Source organism: Hyaena hyaena, unplaced genomic scaffold, assembly GCF_003009895.1.
Source record: "Hyaena hyaena isolate Hyena2069 unplaced genomic scaffold, ASM300989v1 scaffold_154, whole genome shotgun sequence".
Classification (NCBI taxonomy): Eukaryota; Metazoa; Chordata; class Mammalia; order Carnivora; family Hyaenidae; genus Hyaena; species Hyaena hyaena.
The window spans coordinates 1,633,607-1,660,662 of record NW_024080786.1 but is presented as its reverse complement, the minus strand read 5'-3'; the positions used below and the strand labels follow the sequence as shown (position 1 = coordinate 1,660,662).

General features: G+C 38.1%; 1 protein-coding gene across 4 annotated transcripts in view; it reads right to left on the bottom strand.

Moving 5' to 3' along the window:
- The window catches only part of MAP3K20 (mitogen-activated protein kinase kinase kinase 20), a 187,532-nt gene that overhangs the window by 69,571 nt on the left and 90,905 nt on the right, over nucleotides 1–27,056 (bottom strand). For all 4 annotated transcript variants that reach the window (XM_039239185.1, XM_039239187.1, XM_039239188.1 and 1 more), the window contains exons 4-7: nucleotides 13,533–13,634; nucleotides 9,035–9,100; nucleotides 5,070–5,098; nucleotides 4,810–4,947 (exon numbers count right to left, since the gene is read on the bottom strand). In XM_039239185.1, the coding sequence (XP_039095116.1) occupies nucleotides 4,810–4,947; nucleotides 5,070–5,098; nucleotides 9,035–9,100; nucleotides 13,533–13,634 (335 nt within the window). The remainder of the gene's footprint in view (nucleotides 1–4,809; nucleotides 4,948–5,069; nucleotides 5,099–9,034; nucleotides 9,101–13,532; nucleotides 13,635–27,056) is intronic.

Genomic DNA, 27,056 nt, shown 5'->3' with positions numbered 1-27,056 from the left:
ATGAAACACAATGACGTTTGGCACAAAAAAGTCCTCTGTGGAGGAAGTCATTTGGAGGTCTAAAAATATATTAAACTATGCCTGAAAATACCAGTGATGGGAATGCAGGCCAAACAGTATTGTGATCTTTCCCCTTAAAAATACTTTCCAACTCATTCTATATTGAGACGTGCTCACGTTTAAACTGTGCTCACAAGGAAAATTTTCTATTTTCAGCTTGCAGAGAAACTTGGACAAGGCTGTGTACTTTTCCTGCCTTTTCTTCTACAAACAATGGAAAGCCATTACCTGAGCCGGGCTTGTTCTGGAACAGGGCTCATAGACAAGTGAGGCACTGATGCTCCCTCTTAAGCCACTCTATTTTCAAACAGTGGTTCTGGCTCAGAAGCGTCTGAGAAACTAATCCTGTCTGCACTGTCATTAGGAGAGCTTTGTTTTTAAAGAGTGGCTAGGCCTTGCGTTCTCAGAAGGCTTGTTCTTTCAATGATTTTTGCTTTCCTTCAGTCTTTTCTTTTTTTGTAGATAACATACTACACACTTCTCTTGTCTGCTCCTTCAACAGAAATCATCCTAAGGGGGGTAGCACAATCTCCTTTCTTGGAAAATGGAGACAGAAACAATCGCCTGTCTAGCAAAGTCTGTCAGCTTAGAAGCAAGGACCACAAGATCCATGTCAGGTGTTTGTGGCACATTTATTTTAAGGCTGTACCAGGCTGGGTAGTGTTGCCACGTGCTAGGAAGCCACATGGGTTTATCAAGCTGCCCTTCAGAGGGCCAGGGACTTGGACGATACTGGGGGCTAAGTTCTTATAGCAAGCCTGAAAAAATAGAAAAATGAAAAGCAAAAACCTATTAATGTGGTTTTTTTTTTTTTTAGGTGGATTTCGAAAAAGGACAACTCTTTTCTTATGGTTTTACTCACCTGTATGTGACTGCTATGTATGTATGTGTGTCAGGGCTCAATGAACAGGATGGATTTTCAGTGAACTATGGGAATTCTGTTTTGTGCAAAGAGATACTATAATGACACATGGTCCTGGCTACTCATTTTTGAAAGGAGATCAAAAGTTCTAAATAACCACCTGGCTTTCCTAGCTAGGTATCTCTTTCAAAGTCTATTCACTACGAACTTCTAAAACTAACATGCCCCCCCCTCCCCCCTTAACAACCATTCGCTACTGCTCTTAGGTAATAACCACTCTGACCATGTAATGTTTTCTTCATTTTTAAAAAACCTGTGATTCCTTAAACATAAAAGCTCTGAAAAGCATGCCTCGTACCATTTCTTTCACTAAATGGTGTTTATCAAGAACAGAATGGGAAGGAGTTGGAATTAAATAAAATCTTGAATTCTCATTTATAATTAAGTTAGTGTTAGATGCAATTTTCTGAATGGAATTCTGTTGATACAGCTATGGGTGAGGATAAGCAGAGTTCTGAGTAAACCTCTCTTTAAGATAATGTTTTAAAACAAACAGATTCATCACCAAAAAGGCATTTTTTGTTTCCACCAGTCAAGAGGTCTCTGTCATGAACGTAGACTTGATATTCAGAAACATGTGACTGGGACACACAGGTTCTGAGGTGCAGCATCTGGTGTGTAAATATAGAGCACATCTGGTGTGTAAATATAGAGCAACACTGGAAACGTTCGGCAACCGGCTATCAGGTATGCTATAAATTACTTGATAGAATGATCTGTTAAGCCTTTGTTAAATTCCTCAAAACAAAACAAAGGAAGGGTCTGTAAACAAGTACACAGAAACCCTTATTCGCCACAAGAAATGTTCAGGCCCACCTACTAAAAAAAAAGTAGTGCGCAATCACGTGACGGAAAAGCTTTTTAATAAAATAAACAACATTTGTAGACTCAGAAAGATTGATTCAAACTATGTTTAACATGAGGGAGTCAGTGAGGAATAAGTGAAAGGGATTTAAAAAGATACAGGGGAAAAAAAACCTAAGCACTGCAAACAGAAGGCACCACTATCTTTGATAGTTTGTGTGTGAAAATGAACAGATTCGTGGTTACTGGAACGGAGATTCCATTTCAGCTCAGAAAACGCAGTGGGTGTGATTTCACACAAAAGCCCCTGGCAACTGTAAGGTTTTGGAAGGAGGTGGTGTGAGGTTTGTTTTCATAAATGTTTTGTAATACCGAAACCAAAAATTCACTCTATAGGTAACTCAGAGCTGTCTTTCAGAGCAAATATTTCTGAGACAGGGAAAGTCCCAGACTTGGGGAGAATTTTAAAAGTGCTGTACAAGTGCTTGGGGAGTGCCAAAATGAGCCTCAAAAGTCTTCGAGTTCCTATAAATGTGCACAACTAAGTTAAACACCATAACCACAGACGTGTGTGTATATGTCTATATACCCAGGCAAGTGTCTCTTGCTGACACTAGGACCCATTCCCACCATGGTGCTTCCCTTCTCCTCCCTCTTGCTCCACAGAGGAGTCTGTGAATGAACCACGGCCTGCTGCACAATGCGGAGTAGGTTTAATATTTGTCAAAGATTGTAAAAAAACAAAAGTATACACAATAGAAATTATAAGCGGCCCTTAAAAATCTAAAATATTTACTATCAGGCCCTGTACAGGAAAAAGTTTACTGGCTCCTGCTCCACGGGATGAACGAGACACTGGTCCCAACAAGCAGGCGAAGTACAATTTAAAATACCCTACGTCACTGCCTAGCACAGTGCCTGACACACATAAAAATACATTATTGCTTAAAAATGAAGGAACAGAACTTCCTAAGAGAAAATGATCTCATGAAAAGTTTGCAATTGCAACAAATTCCCTCATTTTCGGACTTGCCAGCAGATGATTTGTAAGATGGTCAGAATGTAATAACTTTTGACATAGGGAACCCATTTTAGAATCTAGTCTCTTCAGGAACTTGTATTTGTTTCCCTCATCTTTCAGTGAGACTTATTTGGTCACTGTCTACAATAGTTTATAGCCTTCATTCTTTTTTTTTTTTTTTTTAAATGTTTATTTCTGAGAGAGAAAGTGTGCAAGCAAACACAGAGGAGCGGCAGAGAGAGAGAGGGAGACACAGAATCCAAAGCGGGCTCTAGGCTCTGAGCTGTCAGCACAGAGCCCAATGTGAGGGCCTGAACCCATGAACCATGATATCATGACCTGAGCTAAAGTCAGACACTTAACTGACTAAGCTACCCGGGCGCCCCTTTCGCCTTCATTCTTGAAAACAACCAGAATTGAGGGAAATGAGATATTTAGCCTGAAGCAACTGTTGTCTTTTAGCCTTTAAAATTCTAGCCTTTTGTCAAAAACATGTATTTCATTCTTGTTATGCCTTTTCCAATAGCCAACAAAATTCATTTCTATTATGTTGAATAAATTTGGTGTACATAAGATATATCATAATTTAGAAGAAGCTTACCAATGAAAACAAGCCCAAAACTTAGGTAATGAAGCCAGCAGCAGTAAATACTGAAGAGACTGATGGCCTCTAAAGAAACAGGGAAACATCTGACAATGCTGGTGTCCTCTTGGGCCATCAGCTGCCACTTGCAGTTGAATCATATAAGTTTGGGAAGAAGAGGGCATGTTGATTTGGGCCAAGATTAGTCTGCTGCTTTTCCTGTTACTAGGAAAATGTCCTTTTAAGAGGAATAATATGAATATAGAGGCACTACAGTTAGGGCCTGAGACCCAAAGAGAAGGAGTCACAAATACTATTTTAGACTTTTAAAAAGATACACAGTATTGTTAGGGGTAAAAAAAAAAAAAAAAACTTACCTTAAAAAGGGGCAACAAGGGCACGCCTGGGTGGCACAGTTGGTTGAGAGATCAACTCCTGACTTCAGCTCAGGTCATGATCTCAGTTTGTGGGTTCAAGCCCCACGTAGGGTTCTGCGCTGACAGCAGAGTCTGCTTGAGACTCTCTTTCTCCTTTTCTCTCTGCCCCTCCCCCTGCTCACTCTCATACCCTCTCTTTCTCTCTCAAAATAAATAAACTTAAAAAACAAGCAACAAATGAATTCCTTGCACTACCAAAGAACCACCCTCCCTTCTCCCCCTACCATCCCACGGTTCCCCCTATTCCACTTCCTTCTTTCTCTCTGCTTATTCATTAAGAATGATCCACCTCAAATCTCCTCCTCCAAAAGCTTCTGCTCCTTAGGGGAACCTTTCCTGTGGTCTCCATTCCCCGAGTATCCCCCACCCCCACATGATTCTGTTCTCGTAACTGCGCTGCTCTGTTGTGACTTCTACATGGTACCTTTGATTCATGTTTCAGAGAGTCGCACTATATAAGACTTGCAGCAGGCATGGGCAAGGCCGCGTACTAAAAGCTAAGTACCTTGTCTTCTATACTCTCCAGAAACTCACCAATCAGCTTAATAGATGACATTCAAAAATCTCCTGTTAATGAACTCATGTGGCAGATCTATTGGTGTGTTCTGAGTAACTTATTACCATGAAGTCCTGTTCCAAATGACCCATGTCCCCACTGACTGACACAGACATCGCACAGTCAGGTGTCCGGCCCAGGGAAGCACTCTTCCCGGGAGTGCATCAGGCCCCATGTGACTTTAAGGTCCATCCAATTCACTTTTCGGAAGTAGCACTGGTTTCTTCTTAACACAGGACACAATAACTCACATGCATAAAAGTGATCCCAGTGAACATCCTAGCGACTGGAAAGCATGCTCTCTGCGGCCACTGCTCTAGGCGTTCCAGCAGGAAGCAGCGCCACTGTGTTAAAATGCGGTGTCCTCTCTGTAGGTGTTTGCTGTTCGTATTGCCTTGGGCAGCAAAAGATGAGAAATGAACTCACCACACCATAGGAATATGTGTCACAAGTTTCAGACACAGGGAGACTTTGGATAACTTCTGGGGCCATCCACGGGAAAGTTCCAACCAACGACATGTGTGTTGTATGATTATGGAACCGAGAGGCACCAAAATCGCATATCTGAGAAAAGAGAAACAAGTATCAACCTTCTACTACTGATTAATAAAAGATTTATCAGTCACAAAAACCTACAACTGAAGTTTAGAAATACTTTTGAAGAAAATGAAAAGAAACAGTCCTACCTTCAATACCCCATCAGCAGCTATAACAACTAAAAAAAAAGAAAGAAAGAAAGAAAAATTATGATAATCATCTAATTTGTCTGAGTCACCTTATACTGGAAGAAAAAAACCCATAAACTTCTATTTCTATCTCCCATATGGCATATGAAAGGTAAAACTGAAGTATTCACTGCATCGAAGATTTTGCCAAAAGGAGCTGACATTAAAACAAGAACAAAAATCTAATTCCTTGAGGTGCTGATGAAAAAGGCTTTCAAAACATTTGTTTACATCAAACGTCGCACTGTCCAGTAAAACCAGCATGCATTAGGGTTAGCAGAGCCGAACTTGTTACCCGGGCTCTGCCACCACACTGCCAGCATGATACTGGGGAAGTCATCAGCATTATTACTTCATGGTGTGTATTTTATGGTCTCAAATGAAGAATACTTTTCTTGAAGGCAGGGACAGAACTCATTCATTCACTTATTCACACATTCTGAATAGCTCTTTGCTGAGCACCTACTATGGGCAAGGCCATGGACTGTGTTCTGGAAGAGGAAGATGAACAAGACTGGCCGTTCTGTGCTCCTATGGAGCTTACACTTCGATGGGAGATACACTGAAACCAATATCTATAATCAAGTGGGATGACACCTGAAGCTAATATACCGTCTGTTATTTATGCTGGAATTAAAAATTTTAATTTAAAATGTATATAATTCAGTGGGCTAAATTCTACGATGAGAGATATACAGAGACTGCCTCAGAACCAAAGAGCAGGGGTATCTAAGGAAGTTGGAGAAAAATTTCTGGAAGAAATGGTGCTTACGTGAAGCCCTGAAGAACAAGCTGGGATTAACCAGACAGAGGGGCACTGCAGGGGGAAAGCACATTCTTGGGTAGAAAAAAGAGCCCCGTGGAAGGTCAGGAGCAGAGGGAAGGGCACGCAACTTTGGAAGGCAGGGGCCTGGTCTGGAAGAACCTTTGTGAGAAATGGAAGGCCACTGAACAATTTTAACCAGAGAACTGAAATGGTCAAACATGCGGCGGGGAGAGCATACGAGAGAAGAGAACGGGAGGCACGGCGACCGCTGTGCACATGCACATGTCCAGGACAGACATGAGGATGCCCGTACAAAGGCTGTGCACAGAACAGGAGAGAAGTGGACCGACTCAAGAAACATTTAGGAGGCCCAATCAGCTAGGCCTGAATAATGAGACCGCAGGGCGGGAAGGGAGGGCTCAAGGATAAAATCAAATAAAGAGGCAATACAGTACAATGGTTAGAACAGGAGCTCTGCACTCAAAACTGTTCTTTTCACCTCATTTCTGGGTTAGGCAAATGGTACTGCCATTCACAGAGAAAGGGAACGCAGCAGTAATTTTTTAGTGGGTAGAGAGGAGATGAAAAGATCCATGTGGACACAATACATGTTCGAGTCAGATGAAGGTCTGTGTGGCCACTCCCAGTAAGCAGACAGACATGTGATTCTGAAGCTGAGGTCTGGTAGGAGCGTTAAGGCACAAATGGGACTTTTATGGGAGTGGGTGAATAAGAGCATAAGAGGCAAGAAGGCCCAAGGTAGACCTTCAAGAACTGTTCTGGTATTTCTTTTGTAAGCCACACAGCACCCTAAACATGGTAGCTGATCAATACTTACTAGCTGTTACTAGTGACCTTGATAAGTGGGAAAAATACTCTTTGCATGAGATAGCCTAAGGGTAAATGTGATACCATATACAAGCTATGAGTTTTTCAAATAATAATATATATTGTTAATACCATATTCAGTTACTCTTTAAAATACCTCTCTTGCTTTTTTCTCATTATCAAGCACTTAATTAAAAACAAACAAACCTAACATTAAAAAGGTATAACATGGAAGTGTCTTGCTATGCCCTGTTTCAGAAAAAACTGCTAAAAGTTAGGTCAATATTGTTGCAATGTGTATGTTGCTTTCCCATCAAGATAACTGCAAAAATTGTGACTGGTAAAAAATCAGGACAGTCTCTGTTGTTACTTAGTTTTCATAATGAGGTCATGGATAAATCCAAAGTTTAATCACTGTCATCTGATGAGATGTCAGGACATACTGATAAAGCAGATTAAAAAAATAGAAGTCAAGTAACTTGTTAGAATGAAATTCTGAGCATGAACTAAAAATCTACAAGCATAAGACTCTGATACGTCCTACTAGAGTGAAATGATTTCTTAACAACTTCCTGTTAGCCACCTTCTCTCAAAAGCATTTAGCTCCAGGGAGTTTGTCTATGAGGAGCCAAAGGATAAGAGGATAAGAGGTGACCTAAACAAAGGGAAGAACAGCCAGGGTCAAGCCTGTGGTCCAACCTGGACTAGTAGATGAGTGGTAGCTGCCAAGAACTTGTCTTTCTCCGCCACGACAAACCTCACAGTCCTGGAGCCCCCACAGTCTGGCCCATCCCCTGCATCTCTTCCTCTGAGTGCCCATTGCAAGGATCGCATTCTTAGATACACCCATTTTAACTACAGTGATTTAAAGATTTTTAAAAATTAAGCAGTTCTCCTCCCTATTTAGAAGAATCATTCGGAAAACATGTAAATAATTAACACATGGAAATGAAGTGATAGCAAGGTTTTTGTTTTTAGTAACAACCTCTCATGTTTACTTTAGCTGGTGTGGGCCAACTAAATAATCCCACTCCCGGCCTTTATCCATTAGCTTCCAAGTGATGTAACAGAAGAAGCATTCTTTTTTTTTTTTTTTTTTTTTTTTTTTTTACAAATAGTTTATTGTCAAATTAGTTTCCACATAACACTCAGTGCTCATCCCCACAAGTGCCCTCCTCCATGCCCTGGTTAGTACTTGGATGGGAGACAGAAGAAGCATTCTATTACCTCTCCTACTTAAAGGGAATAATACCTAATCCTGCAAGTCATTTTAAAATGCTCACTTTCAGGGTGCCTGGGTGGCTCAGTGGGTTAAGCGTCTGATTTTGGCTCAGGTCATGATCTCGCAGTTTGTGGGTTCGAGCCCTGCGTCGGGCTCTGTGCTGACAGCCAGCTCAGAGCCTGGAGCCTGTTTCAGATTCTGTGTCTCCTTCTCTCTCTCAATTTCCCCTGCTCGTGCTCTCGCTCTCACGGTCTCTCTCTCTCTCAAAAAAAAAAAAAAAACATTAAAAAAATAAAATGCTCACTTTTTTTTTACACTTTTTTTATTTTTTAGAGAGAGAGAACATGTGTGTGTGCATGAGTGGGGGAGGGGCAGAAGGCGAGAGAGACTCTCAAGCAGGCTCCTTATTCAATGTAAAGCCCAACATGGGGCTCCATCCCACAACCCTGGGATCATAACCTCATTTGAAATCAAGAGTCTTGAAGCTCAACCGGCTGAACCATCCAGATGGCCCTACTCACTTTTTAAATCATAAAACACAGGATCATAAACAAACTTTGGAGAGTACAGAAGAAAAGAAGAGAAAAGAAAGCCTTTGCTTTCCAAACTCTGAAATGTGTTGATCATTTTTGGGCACTACTCCAGGTAATATGATGAACATAGAAAGTTTACACCAAATAATTCAGAATAAGAACAAAACTCAAAACTGCTACTACAGAGAACCATCTAAAAATAGAAGACTAGAAGTGTAGGACTACATGCTTTGATCCAGCAACACCTCTTTTAGAAAAGTATTCTAGAGAAATAATTAAGGATGTGTTGAAAATTTTTGCTGAGAAGTATCGAGCTCAACATTTTTCATCACAGAAAAAAATGTAAACAACCCAAGATGTCCACATTCTGTGCTATTCATACAATGGAATACTATGCAGCTTCTTAAGATAAAATAAAGAATTTTGGTATTTACAAACACTGGAAAGATTTTCATGGTATCAGTGATTAGTTAAAACATCAGGGTACAAAAGATCTGAAAAACATGAGCCTACTTCTATAGCAAGGTGCACGGATTTCATAATAAAATAGGTAAAATAAAACATATGGCTACATTACCATTTCTTGACTTCAGATCTCTGTGAATCACTTTGACAGGAGCCTCCATATGTAAATAGTGCATTCCTTTTCATACAAGAAGGAAGAAAGGCCCATTAATACCATTTTTTAACACTGCATCAGTATTAACTTTCTATTTTCAAACATCAGTATTTCATATTTTTGCAGAGGATTCAACAGCAGAAACCAAGTTCATGTGTTCTGTTCTTACATGATTAGCCAAGACAGGATATATCTACATCAGGAAAATTTGTATGCTAAAGAAGGTTTATGTGCTTTAATCTCTTAGGAGCTGGAATCTGATTGTGGGTAAAGCCAGCTTCTTATAATACCTAATAAGGAAACCTTAATTTTCTGGAGTCTGCACAAAAATAGCACAGTTATAACCAGAAGAAGTGCTCCAATGACTAAGGTATTCCACTACCAGTTGCCTTCTAAATAAGCCAAAGTTCTGACCTAGGTTTTCAGTTTTCATCTGGATGTTTGCAGCTTGGTTTATTTTTTCACTACTCACTCCAATAAGCCCCTGGGAGTGGGGGTGGGGTATGGGTGGGGAGAACTGGGTGGATTCATTGGTTGTGGTTGATAAACGATTTTATGATCCTCAGATACAGAAATTTACAGTAGTTACAAAATATTTAATTCTTTTTACAAGGATGAATCTTTGGGATAATCTATATTTAAATGCACTGCCAAATTCTCTCCAACATATTTAGAATGTAAATCAAGTTACTCCAGTAAACTGAATGTTTATGTAAGAAGTACAGGTTTATTATTTTGAATAAAAAATTTTATTTTTTTAAATTAGACTTTAAAAGATATATACTTCACAGTTATCCTCTTGGTAGTATTTGACTCTTTCTCTGTATTTATGTACTATCTACCCCCTTAGAATAAAGAAAAATAACATTTTCTATTGAAATATAGTATTTCCTTTCCCTTTCCTTCGCAATGTCTTTTCTAAATAATGGAAGAAACAGTTTCCCTACCACCACAATCAAACAAGCTCCTTTTGTTAATGAATTATCCATTTACACATGATAAGTAGGCTTTGGTTCTTTTTTTGAGTATACCAGAAAATTTCAATTTTATAAAGGCTAATTTTTAAAATAATCTATTATTTTTCTACCATTCTGATTATTAAATATTGAAGAGTCATGCGAGAACAAAGAAAAATTTAAAATTTAAACTCCTGTGATATAAAGATACTCCTGAAAAGGGTCAAGTTTAACAGAAGTCTCAGTGATTTTAGCTATCTTAAACAGCTAGAGCTAGGATCCAGGAGAGTGTTCCTCTAACATGACATTCCACATACTACAAACTGAAAATAAAATAGCTACCATTCGGATAACTTTTAATAACTTTTAGGACTGAATTTCATACCTCTTTCTTGCTTTAAGAACCAAATGCAGGTAGAATCTGTTTAATTACCATTAGAAGCGGGGCTACATGGTTTCTATACCAGCTGACAAGTAATGATTTCAAAAAACAACATAAAAGCTTTAAATATAGGCATTTTATTCCTTATGGCAGATATTTTGAGGAAAAAAATACTATAAATTATTTGTGTATGTGTATAACATACATGTACATTTGCAAGATACTTAGTGTGCATAAACACAGTAGTAATCACAATCCTATAAAATTCTCTTTAATTTGTTTTTATAGAGCCATCCATACTTCAGCCTTACTTTTATTGTGAACAATGAAGAAGGCTGAGAAATGCCACCATAGATTTAAGATTCGGAGTTCCTGAAGAAGTGACTGGTGTTAATCAGGGGAGATATGGAATCAGGGAGGACCATTATGAGACTGGATCCAGGCTCACCTGCTTTGATCATTCCCTTTACACACTGGTGAGTGACATGCAGCAGTTTCACACCTACTTGTTGGTCGGCCCTCCATTTCCCTTCCCACTCAGCGAGGAGAGGCTTTTTTTTTTTTTTTTTTTTTTTTTTTTTTTTTTTTTTTTTTTTTTTTTTTTTTTTTTTTTTTTTTTTTTTTTTTTTTTTTTTTTTTTTTTNTTTTTTTTTTTTTTTTTTTTTTTTTTTTTTGCTTTTTGGCTTGAGAAGGTATTCTGTCAGCAGTAACGTTAAGCAATGCCTGCTTCAAAATGCATGAATCAACTCTTATTTGAATAGAATTATTCATTCTTTGATTTCTCAACATCTTATTGCTTTGGCGTCTTCAATCATGGTCAAACTGAAAGCTACATAGCTGAATTTGAAATGGAATCAACAAAAATCAAGGCCTCCTTTTAATCTCCAAGTTCTGTGCAGAACTTTACCAGACAGAACTGAAGTCATTCTGAAAGCACGAATTTCTTCTTCCTTTTATAGGCCATTTTAAATATCAAGTATTACTTGGGACTATAAATAAACAAGTCTCTTCTCTGCCTCAATCTTCTCACCTGAGACCAAACACATTAGAACTTGCCTTTTAGAGCAACTCACCAGCCATGAAAATGTGATTTCCTTACTCTGCAGTCTGGCACGCAGTCCCCATCTCCTCTCATTCCCTCCATCCCTACTCCGTCCCTGGAGCTCCAGTCTACTACTTAATTAGCCCTGCTCTTTCTCTCCTTTGTCCTTCGGAGCCAGCAGTCTTGAGAAACCCCAGGGATGACTGAGCTGATCCGGAGCCAATGGACTTGCCCCTCCGACAGGGACTATGCAGGAAAGGGCCGGAGGGAAGAGGTTCACAGGCTGAGGGCCAGAGAAGCTTAAGTGGCATGTGCACAGCAGGAAGCCGAGTGACTGATGTCAGTTGATTTGTTTGCTGTGTATCCATCCTAAGTGCCATTAAGTAATAACATGAGTGTAATTGGCTGAGCACCCTAAATGCAAATATCTTTAAGGTGAAGTGCTTTAAGCCAGAGACTGCCTGTATATGCATTTACATTTATGTGAGTGTGTGTCCACAATGCTTCAGGCGGTTTCCCGAAATAGCACACCACCCTGCTTACAAACAGGTGGTTCCTGTGCACTACTGACACATACAGAAGTGACGAGGATGTTACAGGAAAACATCTTGAAGGATGCCAAAATTTAAGGCTGATTTGAAATGCCTGATGCATGAATACACAATTAAGTTAATTAACACAGCCAAAGCCTTAAGTACCCCATCCTAAACAAAGAGCTTATTATTCTTATAAGGTGATGAAGTACCGTTCAGCAGCAGCATTTTGCATGAAATTTAAAAAAAAATTTTTTTTCACTTTCCCTATTTGAAGAATTTGGCAGGTGTTGATGAAACTTAAAACTGACAAGATAATTCCCCCAAGGAAAGACTATTACTTTTGGAAATCACTGTGTGACTTCCCAGTGAAAGCAAAGTATGAGTTGCTCTCCTTACCGAGTGCTAAATATCCTTTTCTTTGCTTTGTAAAGAGAAGCTTATAGAGCTTAGACAAGCAAGATGCAAAGAAGTGAACTGCCTGGGTAAAATTTGGGTAAAATTTGGACATGCTTGCTTTTAGGGGTTGCTAGAATACAAGTGTAACTATCAGTGTTCATTATTTAGATTAAGTTGTTTCCAAAGCAACTTTGACAGTTATAAATAAAACTCAGAGGCCTTCGGTTAGGAAAATGGAAAAGAAAAGATAAAAATAAATGGAATTTAAACTGCCTTAGAAAGCATTAGTCTATGCAGGAATTTATGAGGGAAAAAGAACTGGGCACCTTGTTTAGGGGTTTTGTGTATTAAAAATATTTCATTTCCAAGGGTGATTTCCAAGTTTACATTAAATATAAAATAAAATCTGAATTGCTTTCACATGGCAGGCCAAATAAAACTTTTTTTGAAAGTGGTTACTATTTTTAGCATATTATTATGTACACAAAATGAGTAGAACTAATCCTATAATAAATCACGTCTTCTGGATACTAAGTCTAAATGGAGTCCTACAGAACAACAGAATTATAATCTTCCCATCTAATGTGTTGATCAAGCAAGCTGCTCAATTACAATGTCACAAAATGTGGCAAAAATGGCAGCCCTGGAGCCACGGATTTTGTCAGGACTTGGTTTTAGGGAAAGAAAGAAAGAGAGAAAAGGAATTCAGGAGTGGAAAGGCAGGGGACTTAAAATATCTACACAAAAAGAAGAAAAAGAGAGAGACAACCCAAAAATCCTGACTGTTAACTATAGAGAATAAAAAGATGGTTGTAGGGGACTGTGGGGGTGATGGGTGAAACAGGTAAAGAGGATTAAGGAGTGCACTAGTCCTGATGAGCACTGAGTAATGTACAGAATTGTTGAATCACTATACTGTACACCTGAAATGAATGTAATACTGTATGTTAAATAACTATACTTGAATTAAAATACAAAATACAATTAAAATATCTGTACAGAAAGTTGCAGAATTCCTGGTACTGTTAGTCTGGGAAAAAAAAGCATCTAAAGACACAGAATAACAAATCTTCTGCCTTAAGTCACCACGTCAGGATGAGAGAGTGCCCCACCAATTCTGCGAGAATACAGGAAGCTTAATTACCTTTGGCTACATCAGTGGCCCAGGTCATAATGTGATCCATGTCCATCTCTTCACTTCTGTTACTATTAATGTAGTCATAGAGTGATCCCAGAGAAGCATATTCTAGTTTCAAAGGAAAGATAAGCATATAATTAAAACCAAGGTGCATTTCAGAAATAAGACTGTGTACCCCTGAAAGGCTTTAACAAAGGACATTAAAAGTACATAAAGACTGTTCCATGCTGAGGTTTCTAAAAGTTAATACTACCCTGAAAAGAACATTGTCAAAGACAGGACCACTGACAGAATGAATACTAGAACTTAAACTGAGGACGAAATCAAACACCATTTGTGTGGAGCTGAGAAACACAAAGATGAAATCTGGCCATTTGTAGCAACATGGATGGACCTTGAGGGTGTTATGCTGAGCAAAATAAGTCAGGCAGAGAAGGACAGCTACCATATGTTTGGACGTATAGGTGGGTTTAGGAGGAACTTAGCGGAGGACCATGGGGGAGGAGAAGGGGAAAAATAGTTGGGGAGAGGGAGGGAGGCAAACCGTGAGAGACTCTTGAATGCTGAGAACAAACTGAGGGCTGATGGAGGGGGGACAGGGGAAAGGGAGTGATGGGCATGGAGGAGGGCACTTGGTGGGATGAGCACTGGGTGTTATATGGAAACCAACTTGACAATAAACTATTAAAAAAAGGGAAACACAAAAAGGTGTTGGAAGAATGGATCTGAAACAAAGGCAGACATGTATGTAGGTATTTCTCTTAAAAACTGTCATTCTTATGAGATAGAGATGATTAAATTCATAAGTCAGAGCACCTATGTGACAAGGTAAACAAATCAATCCCTGTTGCATCAGAATTTAGAAGAGCCCTCAAATTTTTAAGCGGGCGTGGGCGTGCGCGCGCGTGCACACACACACACACACACAGTGAGAAAATTCATTTAAAAATAGCTTTGAGATATAAATTACCTACCATAAAATCTGCCTACTTTAAATGTACAATTGGGAATTTTCTGTAAATTGACAGAGCTGGACAACCACCACCCAATCCAATTTTAGAACCTTTCTCCCATTGCAAGCGGTTCCCATGCGCCCATTTGCAGTTAAGCTACACTCTCAACCTCAGCCCTGCAGTCTGATTTCTTGTGCTGCAAATGTACCTTTTCTGCATACTTCATAGAAATACAACATGTGGCCTTTTGTGTCTGAATTTTTTCTCTTCACATGATTCTGAGGCTTATTCGTGCTGTAGCATGTACCAGCACTTTATTCCTTTTTACTGCTGAATAATAATCCACTGTGTAGATTTACCACAATTATTTTATTCATTCACCAGTTAACAGACATTTGAGCTATTCCTGATTTTTGGCTATTATGAATAGTGTCCTATCATTTGTTTACATGCCTTTGTACAGAAATAGATTTTCATTTGTCTTGGGTAGATTCCTAAAAGAGAAATTGCTGGTAAGTTTATGTTCAACGTTTCAAGAAACTAGCAAACTTTCCAAAAAGGCTGGCTGTATCATTGTATACTCCCTCTAGTACTCTGTGAGGGTTTCAGTTTCTCCACTTCCTTGTCAACACTTGCTATTGTCTGTGTTTTTACTTACAGCCATTTTAGTATATAATTCCAGAGGTATCTCATATTGTGAACTGCATCTTCCTAGTGACTAATAAAGTTGAACACCTTTTCATGTGCCTCTTTGCCCTATATATTCTTAGGCAAAATGTCTACGTGAATAGTTTGCCCACTTTAAAATTGGGTTTTTATTAATATTGAATTTTAGGAGTCCCTTGTTTATTCTGGAAACAAGTCTTTTATCAGATTTATGATTTGTAAACATCTTCTCCAAGTCTATAACTTGTCTTTTCAATCTCTTAACAGTATCTTTCAAAAACCAAAAATTCTTAATTTTGATGAAGTCAAATATATTTTTCTCTTTTATGGATTGTGCTTTTGGTGTCATATCTCAGAACTCTGCCTAACCCAAAGGTATAAACATTTTCTTCTATATTTCTCCTGAGAGTTCTACAGTTTTAGCTCTTCCGATTAGGTCTATGACCAAAGTTCATTTTTATGCGTGGTTTGAGGGGAGGATTTAGATGGTTGTTTTGTTTTGTTTTGTTTTGCATGTGGATTTCTAACTGTCCTGGCACAATTTGTTGAAAACACTATTTTAAAAAATTTTTTTAACGTTTATTTATGTTTGAAGGAGAGAGATACAGAGAGTGACCAGGGAGGGGCAGAGCAAGAGAAAGAGGGAAACACAGAGTCTGAAGCAGGCTCCAGGCTTTGAACTGTCAGCACAGAGCCCAAGGTGAGGCTCGAACTCACAAACTGGGAGATCATGACCTGGGCCAAAGTTGGACACTTAACCGACTGTGCCACCAGGCACCCTGAAAAGACTATCTTGTACCCACTGTCTTGGCACCTTTGTTGAAAATAAATTAACAATAAATGTAAGATTTTTGCCCCTAAATATTTAATATTGTTCCATTGGCTATGTGCCTAGACTTGTGCCAATACTACACCTATTCTTGTGCTATATTGCTGATTACTACAGATTTATAGTAATTATTGATATGAGGTAGTCTGAGTCTTCAACCTTAGATCTTTTAAAATTCTAGGTCTTCTGCATTTCTTTGTGAATTTTTAGAATCACCTTGTAATTTCTTATTTAAAAAAAACTTGCTGGGATTTAGACAGGAATCATTTTGAATTCATAAATCAATTTGGGGGCACCTGTATGGCTCAGTTGGTTAAGTATCCAACTTCGGCTCAGCTCATGATCTCCTGGCTCTTGAGTTCAAGCCCCCCATCAGACTCTGTGCTGACACCTTAGAGCTTAGAGCCTGCTTCAGATTCTGTGTCTCCCTTTCTCACTGCCCCTCCCCTGCTCACACTCTGTCTCTCTCTCTCAAAAATAAAAAATCATTAAAAAAATTTTTTTAAATAAATCAGTTTTGGGGGGAACTGCCATCTTGCCAATAACAAGTCTTCCAAACCATGAACATATAATGCTTCTCCATATTATTTGGATCTATAGTTTCTCTTAGCAATGTTTTATACTTTTCATGGTAAAAGTCTTATACTTCTTTACTAAATTTATCCTCAACTATTTTATTCTTTTAGATACTGTGAATGAAATTATTTTTTCTTTTTAAGATTTTATTTTTAAGCAATCTCTACATCCAATGTAGGGGTCAAACTTATAACTCTGAGATCAAGAGTTGTATGCTCTACCAACTGAGCCAGCCAAGGCACCCTGAATGACTGTTTCTTAATTTCATTTTTAGACTGTTCTCAGTATATAGAAATACAACTGATTTTTGTATATTGATCTTGGATCCTTGTGGCCTTGCTAAATATTAGCTTTATAGATTTTGTGTACTCCTTGGGATTTTTTACATACAGGATCATATCATATGAGACACTTTTACTTCTTCCTTTCCAGTATAGCTCCTTTTATTTTTCTTGTCTAATTGTACTGGCTAGAACCTCCAGTATGATACTGAATAGATATGGCAAGAGTGGAACCTCACTACCCTGTCCCCAGTCTTAGGAAAAGAACATTCAATTTCACCACTAAGTATGACACTGACTGTGGGTTTTGTAGATACTGTCTATCAGGTTGAGAAAATTCCCCTCTGTTCCTGGTATATTTAGATTTCTTATAAATGGGTGTTGTAGTGGGTGCCAAAGGGTTTTGTCTTTTTATTCTATTATCTATTATAGTGCCTCACATTAACTGATTTCAGATGTTAAACCAATGGTGCATTTTGGGTATAAATTCCATTTGGTAATGGTATATACTTCTCTTTAGAGGTGGCTGGATTCAGTTTGCTAATATAGATCTTTCTCGACTTACAGTGGGCTTACATTTCGTTAAGTACATCGTAAGTTGAAAATATGCTTATGGTGAAAATGCATTTAGTACACCTAACCTACCAAAATCATAGCTTAGCCTAGCCCACTGTAAACATGCTCAGAACACTTATATTAGCCGATAGTTGGGCAGAATTATCTAACACAAAACCTATTGTATAATAAAGAGTTGAATATCTCACGCAATTTATTGAATACTATACCAAAAGTGAAAAATAGAACGGATGTATGGGTACAGAATGTTTGTAAGTGTATCGGTTGTTTACCCTTGTGACTGTGTGTCTGAGAGCTGTGGTTCCCTGCCACTGTTGCCCAATAGCACAATGAATACTGTACCACATACCATTGGCCCAAGAAAAGATCAAAACTAAAAACATGAAGTATTATTTCTGCTGGATGCATATGCAATTGTACAGTCAAAAAACTGTAAGTTGAACCATCATAAGTTGGGGACCTTCTGTATGTAGTTAAGAATTTTTGCATCTATGTTCATGATGGATATTGATCTATAGTTTTCTTACTACATTTTTGTCTGGCTTTGGTACTGGGATAATACTGGCATTATAGAATGAGTTAGTAAGTGTTCCTTCTTCCTCTATTTTCTGAAACAGTATGGGAAGGATCGGTGTTATTTTTTAAACATTTGAGAGAATTCACCAGTGAAATCATCTGGGTCCAGGCTTTTCATTATGGAAATATTTTAACATTAGAATACTTTATTAATTCTAATTTCTTTGTTATAGGTCTGTTTAGATTTTCTGTTTCTTCTTGAGTCTGCTTTGATAATTTTTATCTTAGGAATTTGTTTATTGACCTAAGTTATCAAATTTGTTGACACGATTCCCTTATAAATCCTTCAAATTTCTATCAAGCCCATAGTGCTATCGTCTCCTTCATTTCTGATTTTGCTAAAATGTACATTCTCTCTTTTCTCTTGGTCAATCTAGCTAATGGTTTGTCAGTTTCATTGATCTTTTCAATGACCAAATTTTTAGTTTCATTGATTTTTCTCTATTATTTTTCTGTTTTCTATTTTATCATGTTCTACTCTCATCTTTATTATTTCCTTTCTTTTGCTTACTTTGGGTTTATTTGGTTCTTTTTTGTAATTTCCTAAGGTTAAAGCTTAGATTATCAATTTTGGACTTTTATGGACATAGGTGTTTAAAGATATAAATTTCCCTCTAAGTGTTACTTTATCTGCCTCCTATAATTGTGTTATGTTGGATTTTTCATTTACTCTGTCCAAAATATTTTAAAGTCCATTGTGATTTCATCTTTGACTCACTGAGTATTTAGAAGTGTGTTATTTAATTTATAAATATTTGGGGAGTTTTCAGATTTCTTTCTGGTGATTTCTAACTTAATTCTATTGTAGTGGAGAATATAAACTGCATTATTACAATCCTTTTAGATGCATTTCATAGATTTATTTATTTCAAGGCCTCACTTAAGCTGTATCCTGGAGAATGTTCCATGTGTACTTGAAAAGAATGTGTACTTAAAAAAAATTTTTTTTTACATTTATTTCTTTTTGAGGGACAGAGAGAGGTAGAGCACAAGTAGGGGAGGGGCAGAGAGAGAATGAGACACAGAATCTGAAGCAGGCTCCAGGCTCTGAGAAGTCAGCACAGAGCCCAATGCGGGGCTCAAACTCCCAAACTGTAAGATCATGACCTGAGCCGATGGAGGCCACCCAGGTGCCCCCAAAACGTGTATTTTTTTGTTAAGTCGTGTGTTCTATGTATGGTGAGTTAGGTAGAATTGGTTGAGAGTGTTTGTCAAGTCTTCCAGATCCTTGCTGATTTTCTATGTAGCTGTCCTATCAATTATTGAGAGTAGGGCAGTAAAATCAAATGTTGTTGAATTGGCTATTTATCCTTTACATTTTGTCAGTTTTTGCTTCTTGTACTTTGTGGACCTGTTGTTAGGTCTGTATACATTTACAGTTGCTCTATCTTTCTAATGGGTTAATCCTTTTGTCATTAGGAAATGACCGTATTCATCTCCAGTAATATTTCTTCTCTTAAGTCTATTTTGTCTGAAATTAATGTAGTTATTCCAATTCTCTCATGGTCACTGTTTGCATGGTATGTCTTTTTCCATCCATTTACTTTCAACATTTCTGTGTCTTTGAATCTAAAATGTGTCTCTTGTAGGGGCACCTGGGTGGCTCAGTTGGTTGAGCATTCAGCTCTTGATTTTGGCTCAGGTCGTGATCTTGTGGTCATGAGAACAAGCCCTGCATTGGGACCCGTGCTGAGTGCAGAGCCTGCTTGGGATTCTCTCTCTCCCTCTCTCTCTCTGCACCACCCCTACTCATACTTTCTCTCTCTCTCAAATAAATAAGCATTAAAAAAAAAACATAAAATGTGTCTCTTGTAGACAGCATATTATTGGATCTTGCTTTTTTTTTAATCTGATAGTCTGTGTCTTTTGACTAGAAAATTTAAACCATTCACACTTCATGTAATTATTGATATGGCTGGATTTGATTTTGCCATATTGTTTTTTTATATGTCTCCCACCCTTCTCAATCATCTGCTCTTCTTTTACTGCCCTCCTCTGTGTTAATATTTTTTATCATTCTAATTCCTCAGTTGATGTTTCTTCCTGTATTTCACAAGTGGACTTTCTTCATGGTGGCTAAAGGGAATATAAAATACATCTTAACTTAGTAAAATCTATTTCATTTCAACACTAACTTAATTCTAGTAAAATAAACTTTTCTCTAATACAGCTCCATTCCCTCCCTCATTTTTATGCTATTACTGTAAAATATATCTATACTTTTTAAGTAAGCAAAACAGCAAAAAATAATTTTTTAATTATCGCTGCATGCAATTTTATGTTTTTAAGAATGTTACAAGAAAAAATAAGAATACATTCATGGAGTGTGTTATAGTAACCCACATATTTATCATTTCCAGTGCCCTTTATTTCTCCTTGAATTACTATCTATTGTCACCTTATTTTAGCCTGAAGGAACTCATTTAGTATTTTTTGTAAGGCAGAAATAATAACAAATTCTCTCATCTTTTATTCAAGCACATCTTTGCTTTGTTTTCATTTTTAAAGGATAAGTTTTGCTAGATATAATTTTTTCTTTCACCATTTTAAATGTCTACTGCTTCTGGCCTTTATTGTTGTACGTGAGAAGTTAGCCATTAATTTTATTGTTATTCCCTTATAGGTGAGAAGTTGTTTTTGTTTACTACTTCCAAGATTTTTACTGTCTTTAACAACCTAGTTTGTGTCTAGGTGTGGGTTCTTTTGAATCTACCCTACTTAGAGTTCATTGAGCTTCTCTGGTACATAAATGAATGTGTTTTATCAAATTCTGTAAGTTTTTCTGGCCATTATTTCTTCAACTATTTTTCTGTTTTTTTTCCACTTTCTACTCCTCTCCTCTTTCTGCTACTATACTTCGGTACACTTGATGTTGTCCATAGGTCTCTGAGGTTCTCAAATGTTCTGTTCAGCCACTCTAGAGAATTTTTCATTTTAATTATGGTCCTTTTCAACTCCAGAGTTTCCATGGGGTCCTATGAAAAAAAAAAATTCTATTTACTTGGGGCGCCTGGGTGGCTTAGTCGGTTAAGCGTCCGACTTTCGCTTAGGTCATGATCTCGCAGTTCGTGGGTTGGAGCCCCGCGTCGGGCTCTGTGCTGACTGCCAGCTCGGAGCCTGGAGCCTGTTTCAGTCTGTGACTCCCTCTCTCTCTGACCCTCCCCTGCTCACGCTGTCTCTCTCTCTCTCTCTCTCTCTCTCCTAGAAATAAATAAAACATTAAATAAATAAATAAATAAATATTTCTTAAAAATAAAAAAAACCACTATTATTGGTATAAAGCAGTCATTGATTATTTCTCCCATCCCTGCCCCCACCATTGGCATAGTTTCTATAATGTAGGTCAGACCCCTTTAAAATTTNTCGGAGCCTGGAGCCTGTTTCAGTCTGTGACTCCCTCTCTCTCTGACCCTCCCCTGCTCACGCTGTCTCTCTCTCCTAGAAATAAATAAAACATTAAAAAATTTAAAAAAAAAAAAGAAAGAAAGAAAAAAATTCTATTAACTTAATGAGATTCTTTGTTGTTTGCTTCACTGTTTTCATTTTAATTCTTTAAACAGTTTTCTTTAGTTCTCTGAACATACTGATGCTTTGAAATCTTTGTATGTTAAATCTGATATCTGAGGATACTTAGAAACTACTTCAATTCATGGCCTTCCTTCCCTGAATATAAATCAAACATTTCTGTTTCTTTATAAGTCTAGTTATTTTTCTTAAAATTTGGACAGTTTACTATAGGAACTCTGGATTCTGATTTCCCCCTTAAAAGTTGTTCTTGATTTTTTGTTTGTTTATTAACTTGCTTAGGATAAATGTATGATATCTTTCCTCCCTACAGTGTGCCCTCTGGTGATATCTATGCTCTGTTGTTGTTGTTGCTGTTGTTTTTAATCTTGTTTTTATTTCTAAACTTGGCCTTTTACAGGACTTGTCATAGATCTCCACAGGTTAATGATCAATGGTTACATAGAAGTTATGCTTAAATACCTTGGGCTGATAGATCTGTATGTAAGAAGTAGGAGAACATCAAAATTCACCCCAGCTTTTACTTTCTACCAGACATTTTTTGTCTCCTCTTTGTAGTTTCATAGGCTCACAGCCCATTAGAAGCATGTGGATAGTGTGGGCTGTCCCCAGTCTCTTTTCTGCATATATATGGCCTTAACCAGGAATATATTTTCCCTAGTCACAACCTTCTATTCAGGCTAGTAAGGCTGTAGGCCTTCCCTGTTCACCTGTCACCAAGACCATCACTGACAACGCTGCTGGATGGAGACATTACCGAAGTTCCAAATCTAGTGAGCACACTTCCACCATGGCAAACAAATTAAAAAAATCTGCCCATCCTCATGGCCTGCTCTTTGTGTGGACCGAGCTGGTGTGGGAGTGGGATAAGAAGAATGATAACAAGTGCAGGCTGGAGTACCACTGATTCCATTATTACCCAAAATTCAGCAATTTTTCAAATATAAACACTTCTGAGATTGTTGTCAATTTGATCAATTTCCAGAGTACCAAAAATTTTGTCCTGATTCACAGATGTTTCTGGTGAGAGGATTTGCTGACTTCCTAACTCACTCATAGCCGGCAGTCTCTCCCAGAAAATTCCACTTTATATTAAAGGCCAATTTGAAGAAAGGTTGAGCCTTATTTTGGGAGGCTGAGAATTATATGATTCCAACTTTAATGATTTAAAGTATCAATATCATAATGATAGAATCTAGAATTTCAACAAATAGTTTTAAATTTGTGAAAATATAAGGTAGGAATAATACTTTGAAACTAAAGTCAATTCATGCAAGTAAATGTATATTACCATAAGAAATTATTCCTTGGGGCGCCTGGGTGGCTCAGTCAGTTAAGCATCTGACTTCAGCTCAGGTCATGATCTCACGGTGTGTGGGTTTGAGTCTCGAGTCAGACTCTGTGCTGACAGCTCAGAGCCTGGAGCCTGCTTCAGATTCTGTGTCTCCCTCTCTCTCCACCCCTCCCCCTCTCACACTCTGCCTCTGTCTCTCTCTCAGAAATACATAAACATTAAAAAAAATTTTTTAAAGGAAATTATTCCTTAGGAAAAATACTAATACCCATAGCAAAACATTAATGATCTCAGTGGATCAGACTCACATTTTTGTTTTTTGTTTTTATGTAATTTTTCTTTTGACATTAAAGTTGTTAATAGCTACCAGGCAAATGGCATAAAATTATAATGATAATCTTAGATAAACAAAGGAATGTCAAAGAAGAAAATAGCTTTAAGTTTTACTATGAAATATTTTGGTCCAATGTGACAAGGCATTAGTAACCTATACTACCACATACTTTAGACAATTAAGCTGCCTGCTATAAATAAAAATATCCCTGGTCATACACCATTCAAATAGTTCTTGGTTACTTTTTAGTATTCAGTATAAGATTTAGTAGGGGATTTTCTCAGGACCTTTAAGACTTACTGTAGATACCAAATATAAAGTAATGCTCACCTCTACCACCAAAAAAATTACTCCTCAGAAAAGAGTGAGTCGCCTTTTATTAAGATATATCTAAAATCTCTCATAGAGCACTCTCTCAATTATTTTGTACAACAAAATATATTTGGGGAAAAATATATGAGCCTGAGATTACCTTAATCAAAGGCAAATTTTAAAGGCTTATTAAGTCACCCGTATGAGTAAGAAACAAACAAAAAAAAAAAGAGGCAACAAAATTTAAAATATATAAAATAATTAATTATTTCTGGGCCCATGAACTCTCAGTTGCAACTGTGGAATGTCACTGAAAAGAAATCTTCTAAAGATCCCTTTAAAAAGCAACATAGTTATGGTTACAAACATGCCTTAAGGGACTAAAATATCCAACAATCCTAATGTTCTGCCACTGGGTACTTGTAGCTTGGGATGAATAACCAGAGATAGCATTATACACAGAAATCCAAAAGCTACTGAATTTCAAACATCTCAGACTACAGTGAAGATGGTTTTGTGATACTATGATTTACATTAAGAAATATGTATTTGTTGGGGCGCCTGGGTGGCTCAATAGGTTAAGTGTCTGACTGGCTCAGATCATGATCTCATGGTTCACAAGTTCGAGCCCCATGTTAGACTCTGTGCTGACAGTTCGATGAATCTGCTTTAGAGTCTATGTCTCCCTCTCTCTCTCTGCCCCTCCCCAGCTTGTGCTCTGTCTCTCTCTCAAAAATAAACATTAAAAAAAAAAAAGAAATATGTATTTATCTTCTTCCTGTTTCTGAAACACAACTCCAAAAACCCATGGAATTTTTTAAGCAATAAGAGTAATGGGAGTATCTTTTGTTATAGGTGTTTGTTCTTGGTTCCTCAAATAGCTCCAGAGCCATCGAGGTGAAAGGAGCGTCTTGCTGGGGTGCCTGGGTGGCTCAGTCAGTTAAGCATCCAACTTCGGCTCAGGTCATGATCTCACAGTTTGTGGGTTTGAGCCCCACGTTGGGCTCTGTGCTGACAGCCAGCTCAGAGCCTGGAGCCTGCTTCAGATTCTGTTATCTCTCTCTCTCTCTCTCTGACCCTCCCCTGCTCACGCTGTCTCTCTCTGTCTTGTTATTCATAACAAACCCCTTTCAATGACATCTGGGTTTATGTTAATGAAGTGACTTTTGGAAGGTCCCTAAGGCTATTTGCCAGGAGAACCAACCAAGACACTAGAAGCCACTCCTCTGCCCTTCCCCCAGTACACATGCACCTCTGGGGAGGGGAGAGGGCTGGAGGTTGAACATCACCAATGCCAGTGATTCAATCAACCATGCCTATGTAATAAAACTTATATAAAAATCCAAAAGGATGGGGTTCTGAGAGCTTCCAGATTGGTGAAGAAGAACATATCCATATGCTGGGAGGGCTCACCCCAAACTCCAAAGGGACAGAAACTCCTGCACTCAGGACCCTTCCGGACTTCACTCTATGTATCTCTTCATCTGACTGTTCATTTCCACCCTTTAAAATCCTTTGTAATAAATAAGTAATCTAGTAAGTAAACGGTTTTTTTCCTGAGTTCTAGTATTTAATCAAATCTAAGTAGGAACCTCCTATTTATAGCCAGAGGTCAGAAGTACAGGTGACAACCTGAATTTGAAAGTGGCATCTGTTGTGGGGGGAAGGCACTTTCGTGGGACTGACCCTAACCTGTGGTATCTGATGCTGTCTCCAGGGAGCTCACGTTAAAATGGAGTTAAAGTGTGGAACACGCAACTGGTGTCACAGAATCACTTGGTGTGAAGTACCGTAACTGGGAGTGGAGGGGGCATACAGCGGGCATCTTCCATCTCTAATGGGATGTACTCTGAAAACCAGGCTAAGATAATTGAAAACTGGATTCAGATAATAAAACAAACATGGATGGAGAAGATACATGATTAAATAAAATAGCTTCATGAATATGAGGGTCCAAGAAAGGCAGCAGTATTATCTTATTTCATATAAAATGTGATCAATAAATACATGGGTAAGAAGGCATATAATTCTTTCATCCTTTTGGTTTTCTCACTGGAAATTAAAGACTCGTCATCTACACATGTGATTATATGCTTTACGAATCACTTCACTTCTCCTAGAACACAGTTTAATGGACTTTGGTATAAAGTATTTGTTTTAATTCTTTCAAAAATATAATTAAGAACCATATTAAATAAACATTTTCTTTTTATTTATTTATTTTTAATTTGGGAGAGTGTGCATGTGAGAGCAAGGGAGAGGGCCAAAGGGAAAGAGAGAAAGAATCTCAAGTAGTCTCCAAGCTCAGCATGGAGCCTGATATGGGGCTTGATCCCATGACTCTGGGATTATGACTTGAGCAGAAATCAAGAGTTGGCCATTTAACCACCTAAGCCACTCAAGAGCCCCTCCTTTTGATTTCTAAGGTAATCTTTCCCTTTTAGTTTTATGGCAATGACAGCTGGTTCTGAAAATTGTAAACATATAATCAGTCTTGTGAAAACAAATACCATTACCTCAAAATCTCTTTATAATAAAATATTATAAAGACCAAGCTTAGTTTGGATTATAAAAGAACAAATAAATTTAGGTAAATGTCTGGAATTTTGTTATAACAAGACATGACATCTGTTTCTAATTGGCTAACAAGAAAAGACCAACACAACAACAAAGTATGCAAATAAGATATGTCTGTGCCTAAAATAAGTCAAGGTCAAGGTCAAGGAAATGAGATCAGGCACTTAAAAATTAAGATGTTTTCCATAGTTGAGTTTAATGACAATTTGGGCCTGTTGAAGAATCATGTAGAACTAGTATCCTCCTCTCGTAGGGTAGTGGGAAGTGGTCATGAGAATCAGCAACAAACTTAAGAGGTGACAGCAGCTTTAGACACAAAGATTTAATTCCCTAGGCCTCTGGGACCCTCAACCACTTCCCTGGAGTCCTGGGACCCATTCTGCCTCCAGGTCCTCGGTGCCGCTTCCTCTCCAATGTGGCTACAGAAGAACTACATGACCTAGTATCTAACAACCCCACCTTCCTCCCCAGGGGTGATCTCACCATTACACTCTCAACCATCAAGTTTTGTGTAAATACTTGTAAAGAAAAAAACCCAAAAGATAAAAGAATGGGAGTAGTACAGAATTAAGAGGTTTCCAAAGATCAAAGAAAAGGTGATCCATAACTGTATCTTTTCTTTTGACTTTGTAGTCTGAGATTTTAGTCACTCCTTTCTTTGTAGGTCTGGGGTAAAGAGGCTCACTTCCCCTCCAAGGGAAATAAAGTGGCAGTTGCCTCTAGGACTCTTCCTCAGGTCCTCCCATAAGCAGGTTTTCTAAGTCTGTGATGCAAAGTTTCAGTACACACACACACACACACACACACACACACACACACACACACTCCCACCCAGAAATCATCTATTCTAGTACCTTCATTCACACTGGAGAAAACTGAGACACAGGTCATCAGAGATCCATTAATGCAGCTTTGGCAGAATCATGACCAGACCTGACATCTCTCAATTCCCACAGCAGAGTTCATTCCATTCCAACACTCTGACAAATCATTCTTTCAAGTCCTCTGTATGAGTGACAACAGCTGCTTGC